The following is a 15628-nucleotide window of genomic DNA, read 5'->3' as shown; positions in this document are numbered from 1 at the left end:
TGCTAGTCGCTATAGCCAGGAAAACACTTGTTTAACCACTGTCTTCATTTGCAAACTTGATCTTTCCTAGTGGACATTTCTTAAAGGGAAAGTTCACCCCAAAATGAGAATGATTTCATCATTGACTCTCAAGTTCCCTGTATGAGTTGCTTTGTTCTGCTAAACACAAAGGAAGATATTTATAATTAACCAGGAAGTAGGAGCACTATTGATTTCTATAGTAGTGAAAAATACTATGAAAGTCAATGGGGCTTAAGAACATTGCTCAAAATATCTTTATTTGTTTTCAGCAGAACAAGGAAATGTATACAGATTGAGGTGAACTAACATTTAAAATCAAGTGCTCATAACACAACACCACATTGATGAGAAGAGCAACAGTAGTAAAAGCTGCATGAGACATTTATAAATCACTGGTTGGATTAAACACAAGGGGGCAGTTTCCCGGACCAGGATTAGCTTAATCCAAGACTAGGCCTTAGTTTAATTAGGAAATATAACTAGTTTTAACAAACATGCCGTACTAAAAACATTACCTGTGTGCATTTTGAGGTAAAACAAAGGGCACTGATGTATTTTAAGATATGTAAGGGCAAGTTGTTTTCAGTTTGGAGAGCTCTTAAAAGTGTTTAAGTCTAGGACTAGTCTAATCCCTGTCCGGGAAACCGCCCCAAGGTGTTTTATGGTCGTGTTTAGTCACTATTTTATAGCCTACTCGTTTTATGTCTGACTACAGAACAGATATGTAAAAGTAGCATCCGGTTGTGTTAAAATACAATATAATGTGACAGATCAAAGGGTAGAAGCAAATTGCAGATTTCAGGTGCCAACAGTAGATCAAATGCAAAGACAACGCGATGATGTCACATATATGCTAATCAGCACTGTTAACATTTGAAAACATTGTATCAACTGACACAAGGTCACTGACCAGCTGTTCCTCTGCCTTCTAAGATATCATACTGAATGTTTAACATCACCCTATGTTGTATGATATAAAGATCGTCTATAGCATGAGAACAATCTTTGAATCCAGACAGTCCATTTCATTCCAACTGTTAAGCTTCGAGTCATGGTCATAACTAGGAGGTCAACTCTTGGCATGCGGTCCTATCCAGTGTTGCTTAAATATACATCAATGTTCTATATAATCTATAACAGCCCACGTTTCTTTGAGATCATATAAAGTATGTGATACTTACAGAGAAAGTAAATTGGGTAATTCCCAATGGTCTTCTCCGGGCAGTCTCTCTAACTGGTTATTCTGCAACATCCTACAAAGACACCATCAATGACAACGATTAGTTGTGTTATAAATAATATTATATACAGTAACAATACTCGTCTGTGTTCATGAAATTCCAGTTTGTGTGATGCTTTTTCTGAACCTTTTTTGTTTAAGAAAAATACCCAAACCAACTGGCCGAAAACATGTATTACCTACCCAGTCTCATGTAAATGGGTATAAATAGCACGTTGTGGGAAAATCGTTCAATACGTAGACCAAATTCCACTTTGGCGTGCATTTGAAACACCAGTCCTTCCCACACTGAAAAAAATGATTCATTCAATTTATTCCATTTTTTTTAAGGTAAGTGGTTGCAATCAATTTATTTAAGCTACATTTTAAAAAAAAATTAAAGAGGCAAAACAAAACAAAAAACTTTTGTTTAAATGTAGCTTAAATAAATTGATTGCAACCACTTAACTTAAAAAAATTGAATAAATTGAATGAATCATTTTTTTCAGTGCATTCACTTAAACTGCGCATCTTTTTTGTTGTTTTATTTATTGGTTTTTCAAATTTTTTCCTGTTTTTTTTAAAACCATTTTTGCTTGGGTTTAGGGTTAGATTTGAGATTTGCTAGGTTATTTAATATACACACTGAAAAAAATGATTCATTCAATTTACTCCATTTTTTTAAGGTAAGTGTTTGCAACCAATTTATTTAAGCTACATTTAAACAAAATTTATTTTATTTTATTTTACTTTACTAATCTTTTATTTTTTTAATGTAGCTTAAACAAATTGACTGCAACCACTTACCTTAAAAAATTGAGGAAATTGAATGAATAATTTTTTTTCAGTGCAGGTTTCTCCATGTTTTTGTCTATATTTAAGCCATGGTCGCTTGGAGTTAAGTTTAGAATTGGGGATTAGGTTAGGATGTCATTTTTATATAACAAAAGTTGTTCTAAACCCAAACCCAAGTGAAAATGTTAGAAAATAGCAACAAAATTGAGAAACAAATGATTAAAACGACAAAAAAGATGCGCCATTTAAGTGAATGGGAAGGACTGGCATATCATATGCACGCCAAAGTGGAATTTGGTGTATGTACTACGCGATTTTCACGTGCTATTTATACGCAACTGCGTGAGACTGGGTTGGTAATACTCCATATTAAATTCCTTTTGGAGAACAATTTGTGTAAAAGCAGTCAGGCTGTTGTACTTAATATCATCATCACCCACGGCCTCCTGCCTATAGCTGATCTAACAACTATTTGTAGCTAACACTTTGCGACCAATGAAGGCCTTCAGTTTTATGTAGAAAATACAAAGCAGTCGCGGTTACCCATTTCCATATGTGTCATTTGCTGGATGGTGTATTAGAAATGGCAGGGCGTGTTGAAAAAGCTTGTTAGGGGGGTTATAGCTGTCATGCAGAGACAAGAGTGGACCATGTTACCAATGCGGTTACCTGAGATCAATCAGTCAGGAGGTATGACTTTGTGGTGCACTTTTCAATGGACAAAATCCGAACATGCGAGGGGTAAAAAACTTAACAGACTGGGGAAGAAACTGCTTGGGTGGGCCATTGATGTCATTCTCGAAGGACTGGTAGAATAAGGGAGCAAAAGGAGAAGGAAGCGGTGAAACAATGATGCTGAGCTCTTTGAACAAAGCAAATTATTCCAATGTGAAAGCATGCAGTCATAGATGCTGGGCTTTAATTACAGGGCAGACAGTTTTATCATGTCCAATCAAATGAAAGTCTTGACATTTGACCAAGCAGCAGAGAATTGCCTGTGTCTGGGAGAATAAGTATGCCTTTGTGGACAGGATTTCCTTATCGAGGAAATCATGGTGCCACCACAGCTGCTGTGAACTTAGACTTTAGATGTCCAACAGACATGATGTTATAATTCTTCAGTCATTTGAACGCAACAAAGTATTTATTCATCTTCCCAAAGTTTTATTGTTGTGCGGGATTGACATATTTTAAATAACAATTTCTCTTGATGTGAGATCATGTTTTTCTTGCACTTTTGAGCCTTGGTTAAGTGTAAAAGCACACTCTTAAAAATAAAAGTTTTAAAGGTTCTTCACAGCAATGCAATAGAAATTTTTTTTTCGTTCATCAAAGAACCATTCAGTCTGTTTTAAAGCATTTAAAGCATAGGTTTTCAAACCTTTTAATGACAGGGACCCCCACATACACTATGATAAGACCTTTAGAGAGAGACCTTTCCTCAAATACAAATCCATATTTTTGTATAGAAAACAGAGAAATTATAATTGTAATAAAGACAGCAAATTGTTAATAAATTTAAATAATTGGCTACAACTTCTGCAATATCTGGTCATTGGACCCCAGTTTGAAAACCCCATGATCTAAAAAACCTTTTGTGATATAGAATTGTGTTTCATATGATGAAGGTTCTTTATGGAACCATTTAGCAAAAAAATAAAAATAAATTTATGGCATTGTTTATTAAAAGTGTACCTTGAAGCATTGAATTAAATGTAAGGTAACTTTTTAAAATGATAGGAAAATACTATAATAAGAGTAAAGGTTTATCCAATCACAACCTTATAAGTCATGGGTCTTCAACCGGGGGTCCGGGACCCCTTGGGGGTCCGTGGTGGTATTTGTAGGGGTCCTCCAAATATTGTGTGACTTCAAAATATTTTTTGGAAAAATGTAATTCAATTAAATTTTATTTATATAGCACTTTTCACAATTAGTAATTATTTCAAAGCAGCTTTACATTAAAAGAAGCAGGGGAAACATTTAATTTGGCATAAAATTATAATGCATTAATAAAATAATAATAATAATAATAAAAGAAACTTCATTAAAATGAAGATTCCCCATTAATATCTATTCAGTAAATGTAAAATGTTACAATTAATTAATATTTATGTAACAAATATGAAACATGTAGGTTAATTTTCCTTAAACGTGTTAACACCGGAGTTAGTTTGTTCAAGCATCCTGATTTGTGGTTACGTTGGGTCAACCAAAGGGATGAATCTGAAGGAGGAATATTTAAAAATGTTAAACCTGTTTGAAATTGTCGTCATTTTTTATCATTCTGTTTAACCTTTAAACAAATATTGGGCCGGCGGCTACTCGTGCCTCTGACAAGTTTGGTGGTTAAAAGGTTAGTTAGCCGTACAACAACATACAGAAAACAGAGAAAAAAAGACTTTGAACTATTGTTACACCCAACCCGGTCTCTGTCTGCACTGACCACATAAATAGGATTTCTGACAACAAACACGTTTGTAAAAAACATTTTCTTTGCTTTAACAGTCATGTTGGGTAGGATTCAAAACGTCTGGCTCATCAAGCACTTTAAATCTAGACAAATGAACAGTCGAATCAAACTTTTCAAATGTATAATTATTGAAATAATTGATTTAGACACAAATGAGACTATTTAGGTTATTTAAAGAGACATTTCCAATTTGTGGGGCGTTGAAGTTATTCGATTTGGCAGGATGATTTCCTGAGGTATGCAATCAAAAAGTTTATGTAGGTGGATGATTGAATAGCAATACAGGGCAAATTCTGCCTTCAGGAAAGCACAGCAGGGTAGATGGAATAGGGTGTGGAAATTTTTGGCCGAATTGTTGACGTGAATAAGGGCAATCCAGGGCTCTGACAGTGGAAATGAGACAGATACCTGTGCCTTTCCATCAAACAATTTTAAAGGAATTTTCCAAATTCAATACAGGTTAAACTTTATCAAAAAATTGATTCCAGAATAATGGATAAGACATTTTCAGTCAAAACGTAAAGAAATTTATTTATTACCGAAATATTGAACCATCTGTTCAGATTTTCCTAAACCTCTGAAGACACAGTCCAGACATCAAAAAATCAGTCTATACACGTGTTTTCTATTTTAGATATGTGCATATCTTCATATTCAGATGTGTATGCGTTATTTCATGTTAAAGTTTTTGGGAGACTGCATACATTGAAGGAATAATGTGAATTAAAATGCACAAAATAGACGTTATATTAACCAATAAATGGAAAGGGATGGCTCTTCAAAGAACATAAAATATTTCATATTTAAAATATTTTTTGTGTGTGCATTTTTAAGGAAGAAACAATGTTATGGTTGTGATATTTCTCTGTTATGGACGTGACAAGCTTGAAAACGTTGCAATGGAAAACTTTTAAAAGAGAGACATTACATGAGTATTTAAACCACCAAATATGTACCTCTCAGACATCAGTATGGTTAAAAATGTTAATAAACGCTATATTTATGGTAAAGTTGACCTTTGCATGGAAGTACTAAGTATTTGTGAGAAAAATCTTGACTTAAAAGCAAGACTTAAGCAGTTTTGAAGCATACCCACAAGACTTAAATTTCTATTTCTATGTTTTTTTATATACATTTTAGCATAATCTGCTTATGGTGGGGCTTTGTTATTGCTTTTTTTCTAATGTTTCTAATTCTAAAATTGGATATATAATTCATACTGGTCTCCCAGCCCGTCCTGCAGTCGCTCAGTGTTAAACTGTGTTTAGTTGATCAGACAGCGAGCTTAACTAGCTAAAAAGTACCTCAACCACTTCAAAAACAAGTAAACAAAAGCAGTTTTGCTTTAAAAAAAAAAAGCAGAATCTGACCTCTGTATTAAAAATTTACTACAAATGCTTACTGTTGATCAAATATTAAATATTCCTTTAAAGAACTCATTAAATTTAAATAACATAATAAAAAAACTTACACACACAAACCCTAACTCGTCACCTGTCAGCCATTGTGTTTTTTATTTTGCAGTGACACTCCTCTAAAATATGTTTCGGGATGAATCACCCTGATTATTATTTTCCGACTGAAACACAACCTCTCTCCATCTCTGTCTTTCGTTACTTACAGGACTTTGAGATTGTAGAGGCCTTGAAGCGCGGAGCCAGGGATGTGTCTCAGGTGGTTGCCCGAAAGCCTCCTGTGGAAAGACAAAAGAAGTGCTTTGGTTCATTTGCAGTCCAACGCATTGATGACTTTAGCAGAACGATGACAATCTGGTGAATTCATAAAGGCAATGCGCGTGCAAATCTGTGCGCTCTCAGGAGTTTGCAGCAAAAACACTCTAAACCCGGCAGGGAAGCGAGAGATCTCCTTGGAAGTAGAGCGGCAGCATCTGGGATTTGAATTTCTCTTGCTCCTAGTTTCTCGCATGGAGATCACTTTTATTATATGTTTTCCAAACATGTCACTGGATTTTGAAAGAGAAGCCAGGATCCGAATTCACTTTAAGTTTGTTTTCCTCCCGTGACAACAGACATGTCGTAGTACAAATCAATTTGTTGGATACAGTTGCTATTGAGGTGATAAAAATAACATACGGAATGAGGATGGGGCTGAAACTCCCATAAGGAGCATTAGGGATCGCGGAAAACACATTTAAGAAAACATTTTTAAAAGTGCTTTTAAACAATCTTTCACTAATGACAAATTCACAAAAACACCAAGTAACCATAGCAAAAGTACACTGCACAAGGGCTTTTTCTTACGATTTAAAGAAAAATGTGTGACACAGGTGCCAAATTACGATTTGGGTTGTGCGAGACGTATTTGTACAATTAGCTACAGATTAGCTACAGAAATTCCTTTAAAAAAATGTAACATGCTAAAGCCATTGCATAAGTCACACACCGGCCACAGCCATGCGAGCATTGCCGCAGATACCTTTGACCTTCCCAAAAAGAGAGAGAGAGAGAGAGTCAGAATAAATATCAGCCAGCTGTGGGCTAACCCATCCCGGCTAATCAATTTGTTTATCAAACAAATCACCTAATAAGCATCCGTTCCTGTTATTGCCTATGTGGCAGAGTTTGAGAATAGTTTGTTGAAGCCTCAAAAAAAGACTCATGACAGCCTATACAAGACCACCCGTACCGCCAGACCGATTTTGCTTCATCCTGTCTGAGTAACTTCAGTCTTTCCCTATTACCAAATGGGTTCCTGTGTGTGATGATTTTTTTTGGGAGAAATGCAGCCAGTGTTTAGTATGCAAGTCAGCTGAGCTAACGTGATGGGTTTGACAGCTCCAGTGTAAGAACAACCGCAGTGTACAAAGGCAAAATAACGGTGACATGAGCCCAGAGAAAACTCAGAAGTGGGTTTATACCTGGTCTGACAGATCCACGCCAATGGGTATCGCAAGCCAAGCCATGAAAGAGAAACATCTTTCTATTTAAACTGCCATTCAAAAGTAACTGGGCACCAAAAGTCTCTTTATAAGAGTAAATGTGTATGCCCTATTAATTGTGATCTCCTCTTACACTTGAACAACAGCTCGAAAATCCAGGTTCTCTTAAAGGTCAGCTATTATTAAAAATTCACTTTATATGTTGTTTGAACACAACTGGGTGTTGCCTTTGTGTGTACAAAACCACCCTGTAATGATACAGATCTGTCCACTCCTTTTATTTAAATCCCTGTAAAAAGCTGCTTTCGTTTTCTGGGCAAAATGACATCACACTGTGCAGGCCCCGCCCACAACCAGCCAAACGTCACAGTTAGGTCATAATTTCTATTTTAAATCTTCTTTACAAAATTCATTACCGCACGTTTATTATGAACAATAGGTGATTGTCTTGTTAAAAACAGGGTCGGAAGCAGCAGCTCATTTGCATTTAAAAGAGCTGTAAGTAGAATTTTAACTGTACAACATATTTAAAAAAAACTCTATAATATTTTCACTGAAAAACAATTCTTTGCCAGTTATATACTTTTGAAATTCAGCTTTCTGGTGTGATCCTGCCACTGCCAATTCACCCAATAGTGTATTTTGTCAGCTTGGTTGCAGTGTTGTTTTCGTCAACGATGACGATAACGATAACGAAATGATTTCGTTGACGCACCTATTTTTTATGACGCTGGACTAAAACTTGACTAAAACCTTTTTGCGTTTTCGTCGACTAAAACTTGACTAAAACCTTTTTGTGTTTTCGTCGACTAAAACTTGACTAAAACTATCAAGTTTATAAGTGACTAAAATGTGACTAAAACTAAAAAGCATTTTCGTCCAAAAGACTAAGACTAAAACTAAAAGGGCTGTCAAAAACAACACTGCTCGGTTGCCATTTATCACGGTTGCTTAAAGGCGCTCTAAATAAGTGTGTAACGTCACTTCTTGTTGACGTTCGAAGTGTTGTCAAACAAAACGGAGCATAGCTAACTCCTCCCCTTCCCCTCCCTTCCGTGCTTTCTGAAAGAGTCATGAACGCGCCCAACCCCCACTCCCAAATACTTCATGTCGTTTATTGGCTGAAACACTTTGTTATGTTTTGTGGTGGTAGGTTTCACCACTTTGTTTTTGTTGCAGTTTGTGGAGCCTGGGCTGTCTACAGAGACAATTAACTGAGTAAATTCAAAATATGTGTTCGGAATATCGTGTGTGGCTCGTCATGTCAAAATATGTGTTCGGCAGTGGTGGCTGGTGACTTTTTTTTCGAGGGTGTAGGATGCAAAGCTCGTCACAACATGTATGTAGCCTGTCATATGTGTGACTCATCATTCAAAATATGTGTTCGGTGCGTTATGTAAACTTATGTGCATTACTTGTGATTTCAAAATACGAGCCTGCTGCAGACACGTCTAAAGTGTTTATGATAAAAGAGATGCTTGCATTTGCCAGATTCTCGCTTAATATCATGCATATTCAGAGTTTAGTGTTAAGTTAGTGTCTTGCGCATTTTTTGAGCGTCTCATTTATCATAAATCCTTTTGTGCGTGGCTGGTATTTTGACATGGCGCATGATGCACATTAGTGATGTGCGGGTCATCTCGTAACCCGCAGGTCGGGTTGGGGTGGGTATAGAAATTGTAATTTTATTGCGGGGTGGGTAATTAAAAACAAAATAAAAAAACACGTATGTTGCGTCTAATTCTCTGTAGCATTTATTAAATATTTGGGAAAATATATTTTCATATTTTATTAAGTTCTTTGATAAGGTTAAATTACGTAGGCCTACGTGGCAACGTAACTTCTGCAACGGAACTTGATATCCCCAAACCTTTGGCCTCACATCACCAAAACGCTAAGAAGCTTGCACTGCCAGCCAAAACAACAAAACAAACAGAGAATTAAAAGATGAAAGATGATATGCGGGAGAAATTAGGGTAGGAAATTTGTGAATAGATAATTCCAAATATTTCATAAAAGCGGGACTCACAGGTTGGAAAAAACGCTGACCCGCGTATCACTAATGCACATGGTTCACATGACACACATTTTGAATTTGTGCCCCTCATAAGTCACTGACTGACTGTTTGGTGTGTCATTTGAACCTAAGTGCATCATGCGTCTTGTCAAAAAGAAACTCACTTAAAAATGTTCGAGTATCAGACACAGTCGAGCAATTTAAATCTAAACTTAAGACATTCTTCTTTAACAAAGCATTCACATAGATTGTCCAGTAAATGTTCTTTTCCCACAGTAGTTATTTTGTCTAGAACAAAGCACTCACATACCTCATATGGGTAATATACTTATGCCGCAATAGTTAGCCTGTCTGGAACCAAGCTGACTTAAACCACTATAATGTATGACACTTGCATTACATGCGAACGGCCCATACGCTAATAGAATTCTGTTTTTGTCTCCCTGTCTCGTCCTCGACCCCGAGGACAATGAGACAAACAGACCCAGTTCCTGCTGCTGTGAAGGTCATCGCACCACTGATCTACTGGCTGTCCTTCAACATGATGCCCAGCCGATGCGCGACCAACGACCACCGGCTGAACCAGTTTAATCCGCTCACCCGCTTCCTATCCCTACCGTGTCTATATATATATATATAAATATTAATTTCTCCCTAGGGTTTTTTGTCCTTCTAGGAGTTTTTCCCATTGGGTTTTCTCCTAGGGGGTTTTTTAGTCCCAGGGAGAGTCAGCCAACTTTGGCTTAACCTAGCACTTTACATACGTTACATTATTAATACGCTTGCTTACACGGTTTATCCTTAGCCGCTATATTCTCCTTCTTATACTATCTATTGATTTTCAGTGTTCTCCTCTACATCTACAGTCTTGTTCAAAATAATAGCAGTACAATGTGACTAACCAGAATAATCAAGGTTTTTAGTATATTTTTTTATTGCTACGTGGCAAACAAGTTACCAGTAGGTTCAGTAGATTCTCAGAAAACAAATGAGACCCAGCATTCATGATATGCACGCTCTTAAGGCTGTGCAATTGGGCAAGTAGTTGAATTAGTTGAAAGGGGTGTGTTCAAAAAAATAGCAGTGTGGCATTCAATCACTGAGGTCATCAATTTTGTGAAGAAACAGGTGTGAATCAGGTGGCCCTATTTAAGGATGAAGCCAACACTTGTTGAACATGCATTTGAAAGCTGAGGAAAATGGGTCGTTCAAGACATTCTTCAGAAGAACAGCGTACTTTGATTAAAAAGTTGATTGGAGAGGGGAAAACCTATAAAGAGGTGCAAAAAATGATAGGCTGTTCAGCTAAAATGATCTCCAATGCCTTAAAATGGAGAGCAAAACCAGAGAGACGTGGAAGAAAACGGAAGACAACCATCAAAATGGATAGAAGAATAACCAGAATGGCAAAGGCTCAGCCAATGATCACCTCCAGGATGATCAAAGACAGTCTGGAGTTACCTGTAAGTACTGTGACAGTTAGAAGACGTCTGTGTGAAGCTAATCTATTTTCAAGAATCCCCCGCAAAGTCCCTCTGTTAAAAAAAAGGCGTGTGCAGAAGAGGTTACAATTTGCCAAAGAACACATCAACTGGCCTAAAGAGAAATGGAGGAACATTTTGTGGACTGATGAAAGTAAAATTGTTCTTTTTGGGTCCAAGGGCCACAGGCAGTTTGTGAGACGACCCCCAAACTCTGAATTCAAGCCACAGTACACAGTGAAGACAGTGAAGCATGGAGCATGATATGGGCATGTTTCTCCTACTATGGTGTTGGGCCTATTTATCGCATACCAGGGATCATGGATCAGTTTGCATATGTTAAAATACTTGAAGAGGTCATGTTGCCCTATGCTGAAGAGGACATGCCCTTGAAATGGTTGTTTCAACAAGACAATGACCCAAAACACACTAGTAAACGGGCAAAGTCTTGGTTCCAAACCAACAAAATTAATGTTATGGAGTGGCCAGCCCAATCTCCAGACCTTAATCCAATTGAGAACTTGTGGGGTGATATCAAAATTGAAGCAAAACCAAGAAATGTGAATGAATTGTGGAATGTTGTTAAAGAATCATGGAGTGGAATAACAGCTGAGAGGTGCCACAAGTTGGTTGACTCCATGCCACACAGATGTCAAGCAGTTTTAAAAAACTGTGGTCATACAACTAAATATTAGTTTAGTGATTCACAGGATTGCTAAATCCCAGAAAAAAAAATGTTTGTACAAAATAGTTTTGAGTTTGTACAGTCAAAGGTAGACACTGCTATTTTCTGCAAAAAAGTCCTCCGATGATGCAAAAATCGTCATATTACATCATCGGAGGACTTTTTTGCAGAACCAAAATGCAGATATCTCTCCTCTCAGGGGGAAATGAGGGAGGGAAACATGGTCATTCAGTAATACTGCCGGGTTTCTACAGATACAAAGCTGAATGCTAAATCGGTGAAGTATCCATTTAAGAGCGTGCATATCATGAATGCTGGGTCTTGTTTGTTTTCTGAGAATCTACTGAACCTACTGGTAACTTGTTTGCCACGTAGCAATAAAAAATATACTAAAAACCTTGATTATTCTTGTTAGTCACATTGTACTGCTATTATTTTGAACAATACTGTACTCATGTAAAGCTGCTTTGCAACAATTAACAATTGTGAAAAGCGCTATATAAATAAAATTGAATTGAATTGAATTAACACTAAACTCTGATTACACATGAGATTAAGCGGATATATGGCAAATGTTTGAGCTCATAACTCCTAAACCGGCCATCATGCACTCAAGTGTTTGATATCATTGTAGTCCCTGGCTCCAAACTTAAAAAATGTATATCTCCGTTTTCATTTCCGTCATGAAAAATTTTCCGCTATTTTCGATTTTGTCGAAAAAAATAAAAACGAACTAGTCCTAGGTTTTTCGCCCGATCGGAATCATTCCAGTGCTAAAATGTTCCTTGGAGTTTGAATATCAATAATTATCAAAAAAAATTTGAACTTTCGATTCACGGTCAACATGCCACGCCCACACGTCTGAATTGTGGGCAGGCACTAGAACATTATTGGCTATAACTGGGGACAGGAATGAAGTATCAACACGACACTTGGTACTTGTGATGAGAGTCATGGCCTGAGGTTTCATGCATTGTTTCGTCACAGCGCCACCTAGTGGTCATACGAATCGAATAATGCTTATAACTTAGGCTGAGTTTAACGTATTTTCATGCGACATTTTTCCTTGGAGTCCTGAATTGTTGCCGAGTCCAACGATACCAAGCATGCCAGGTTTTGCTTTACGGTTGGTTCTGCACAGGAAAATAGCGCTTAAAAAACATGTGCGAATAACTCCGCGAGGGTTATTCTGATCGACTCGAAACGACCATAGGAAGAACATTGTATTACCTTCTGAACAAAAAGTTCTATTGGCGTTATGTTAAAATTTCCATCAGAAATGGCCGAAAATTGCAAAAAACGAAAAATTACCACAAAATTTTGTGTTTTTACACATAAATGGTTACAACTCCGCAACGAAATGATATTTTTTCACCAGATTTGATACGCTGATGTCTGAGCACAGTCTGAGGCAATACAAAAAAAAAATGGTATGCCTGCACCACTAGTTGGCCTCATAATTGAACAAAACCTTTGACATTGAGCAAGCCCAATGGTCATAAAACTGTTTTTTCACTAAACCAAAGTGTATAGCCATGATACTAGCTCGATGTAACACAGTCATGACCTGAGATTCCATGCACAAGTTTGTCATAGCGCCACCTAGTGGTAATTTATTGTTTTCACTTAAAAATACTGTAACCTTACATTTAAAATCATGAGTCATCATGGATTATTCCTTTCATGACTTTGAGTATAATCATTGGTGGATTGCAAGTCACTCCCTAGCAACCAATGAGCATACCCTAGCAACCATTTAGCAAGAGCTGTATCTCTGTATCAGAACATCGTAGAGACATGGGGTTCAGTTCTTTTGACTCATTAACACTATTTTAACATTTTGTGACCCGAGTTTTGCCAATGCAAGCACCACAAACATTTCTTTCAGTGTTCCATTTGTCGATGTTCCGTGAGAAGAGAGGGAGACATTTGACTAAATGATAGCACTTTTTTGCTGATAACTTTGAACACGTGTGTCTGGTATCTTATTTTTCATCATTTATTATTTATTCATCATCTACATCTCTTTCGTTTTTCTGCATGCGATGTGGTGTATCAGCCTGGTCGACGACGTCTGACGTCTCTGACGTGCTTTAATGCTCGAAACCCGGTAAATGCTGCTCGCAGCTTTAATTTCAGATTGTATCTTAATACACAGTGCAAAAAATAAATATGGATGGTTACTAAAACTTTGGTAAAACAACAAGCTGGTGGAGACCTAGAACTTTTAGACAATACTGTGTAATTAAATATTTTATTATTATATTAAACACATATCTTTACACACACATCCCTATCAACATTGAGATGTCATAGTCTCTGAGGTTTTTCAAGGCTATCACTTTAAGTTGTGTGCCAGACCACACTTTCCCTCATAGACAATATATCTGGAAACGCCATGTGCCGCCAAACTCTCACAAACATTTGTTTTGTGCGGAGTGACAACAAGAGGAAAATGAAGAGGGGGCGTCTAAGGAAAGCAAAAATACAAGTGTGAGATTTGGAGGGTGGCGAGCTTAGCGGTTCTCCTCATGTAAACAGGCCCATGATGGTTTCACATGCGTGTCGGATGAGGTTTCATGCACGTACCACAGCAAGCTGTTCTGCAGAAAGCCCTCGCCAGCTCTGCGGTCAACTTTTATCCCTAGTAATAATTCAGTTATGTATCTAAAGACCAGATCGTTCTGCTTTATATATTTCCTCGCATTACAGGCATAGATGGCCGTGATACTGTGTTTCCTAAGCCACTTAATATCTTGCGTATTCCTTCTGGAAATATGTGCAACGATGAGCTTATCCCTGTGATTGGTAGGGAAATTGGACATTTAGTTAAAAATGAGTATGAAGAAAAGATCTAAATTGACTAAACTTGACGTTTTTCTTCAAATCCATCAAAGATCAAGTTATGTGAGCTATGCTCTCCACATTCATTTCATAACTCTGGTTTGTTTCTATTTGAACTTTTCCAGTGGAATTAATGTTAAAAACAAACATCTGAGAAAGAGTTGGTACTTAAATGAGAATTCGGTTGATGAAAGAACAACATGCAAGCAATAAAACCGTGCTTTGGGTATATTTGACAAGAGTTACAAAGCCACACTGATATCTAAGTTAAACAAAACCTCTTTGAACTTTTAATAACTTCTGCCGGCTCTTTAGTCTTTGCACAAACTGCCCTCAACACTTCACTCCACTTCAAACAAAAAAAATCACTGAATGGTTAGATTAGGGAAGGTGTGATTCAGAACAATGCACTTCTGGTGGCAACAAGATCAGAAGCATGGGGTTCAGTACCAAACTTAAAAAAACAAGTAAAACAAAAAATGAACGTAATTTGCTGGTTGCTTGCTGGTGTTGCCAAATTGCACAAAAAAATACATTCACGACAGATGTTTGTTGAAATTAAGTGTCAGGTCACATGCGGTTGTAAAAAGCGTAATCACAACCTAATCACAACCTAATTACAACCTAACAGCTCCATTGTTGCTGTCCCAGTTCGTTTTTAGCATCAGTTGCAACCTCGTAAAGCAGCAACCACATGTTTATTAAGTGCAGTTTACAAGAATCGGCTGCGTCGCCAAAAATTGTGTGGGAGAAGGTGGAGACCGGCCGATAGGACCACTGAAGGCTGTGTTGACAGCAAGCAGCACGAGTCAGAGGCAAAGAACCCTGGGTAGGCTGGTTAGTGTTATTTCCCTCTGAAAACCATCTGTCTTCTGTTAGATGCCTCATTGGGGGCCAATATACCGTAAAACTTTAATCACGCTAGTCTTATTTTATTTTTTATTTCTTAGTTTGTTCACTATGAGGTAATCACAGTTGAGTTACAGAGAGAATTGTAGGGACGCAAAATTAAGACTGTGATGGGACTCCTAACATATACCGTGTTACTCTCAATTTTTGACTATATTAATGAAGAGTTTGAATACCAAAGTGTTTTTGTACATGTTTTGTAAATTGATTAAGGTCATGTCAAAGATTGAAATCAATGCAAAATCAATATGATATTTGGCCTGGATTTCCCAGGCAGGGTCACAT

At 37.2% G+C, this 15628-nt stretch overlaps 1 protein-coding gene across 1 annotated transcript in view; it reads right to left on the bottom strand.

The window, feature by feature from the left end:
* Positions 1 to 15628, bottom strand: part of lgr6 (leucine-rich repeat containing G protein-coupled receptor 6) — a 135040-nt gene that overhangs the window by 39240 nt on the left and 80172 nt on the right. Inside the window, exons 3-4 of the mRNA XM_065286397.2 lie at positions 6130 to 6201; positions 1203 to 1274 (exon numbers count right to left, since the gene is read on the bottom strand). Coding sequence (XP_065142469.1) covers positions 1203 to 1274; positions 6130 to 6201 — 144 coding nt within the window. The remainder of the gene's footprint in view (positions 1 to 1202; positions 1275 to 6129; positions 6202 to 15628) is intronic.

The sequence above is a fragment of the Paramisgurnus dabryanus genome, chromosome 21, assembly GCF_030506205.2.
Source record: "Paramisgurnus dabryanus chromosome 21, PD_genome_1.1, whole genome shotgun sequence".
Classification (NCBI taxonomy): domain Eukaryota; kingdom Metazoa; phylum Chordata; class Actinopteri; order Cypriniformes; family Cobitidae; genus Paramisgurnus; species Paramisgurnus dabryanus.
The sequence above is the reverse complement of the archived record's forward strand: the minus strand, read 5'-3'. Positions and strand labels throughout refer to the sequence as shown.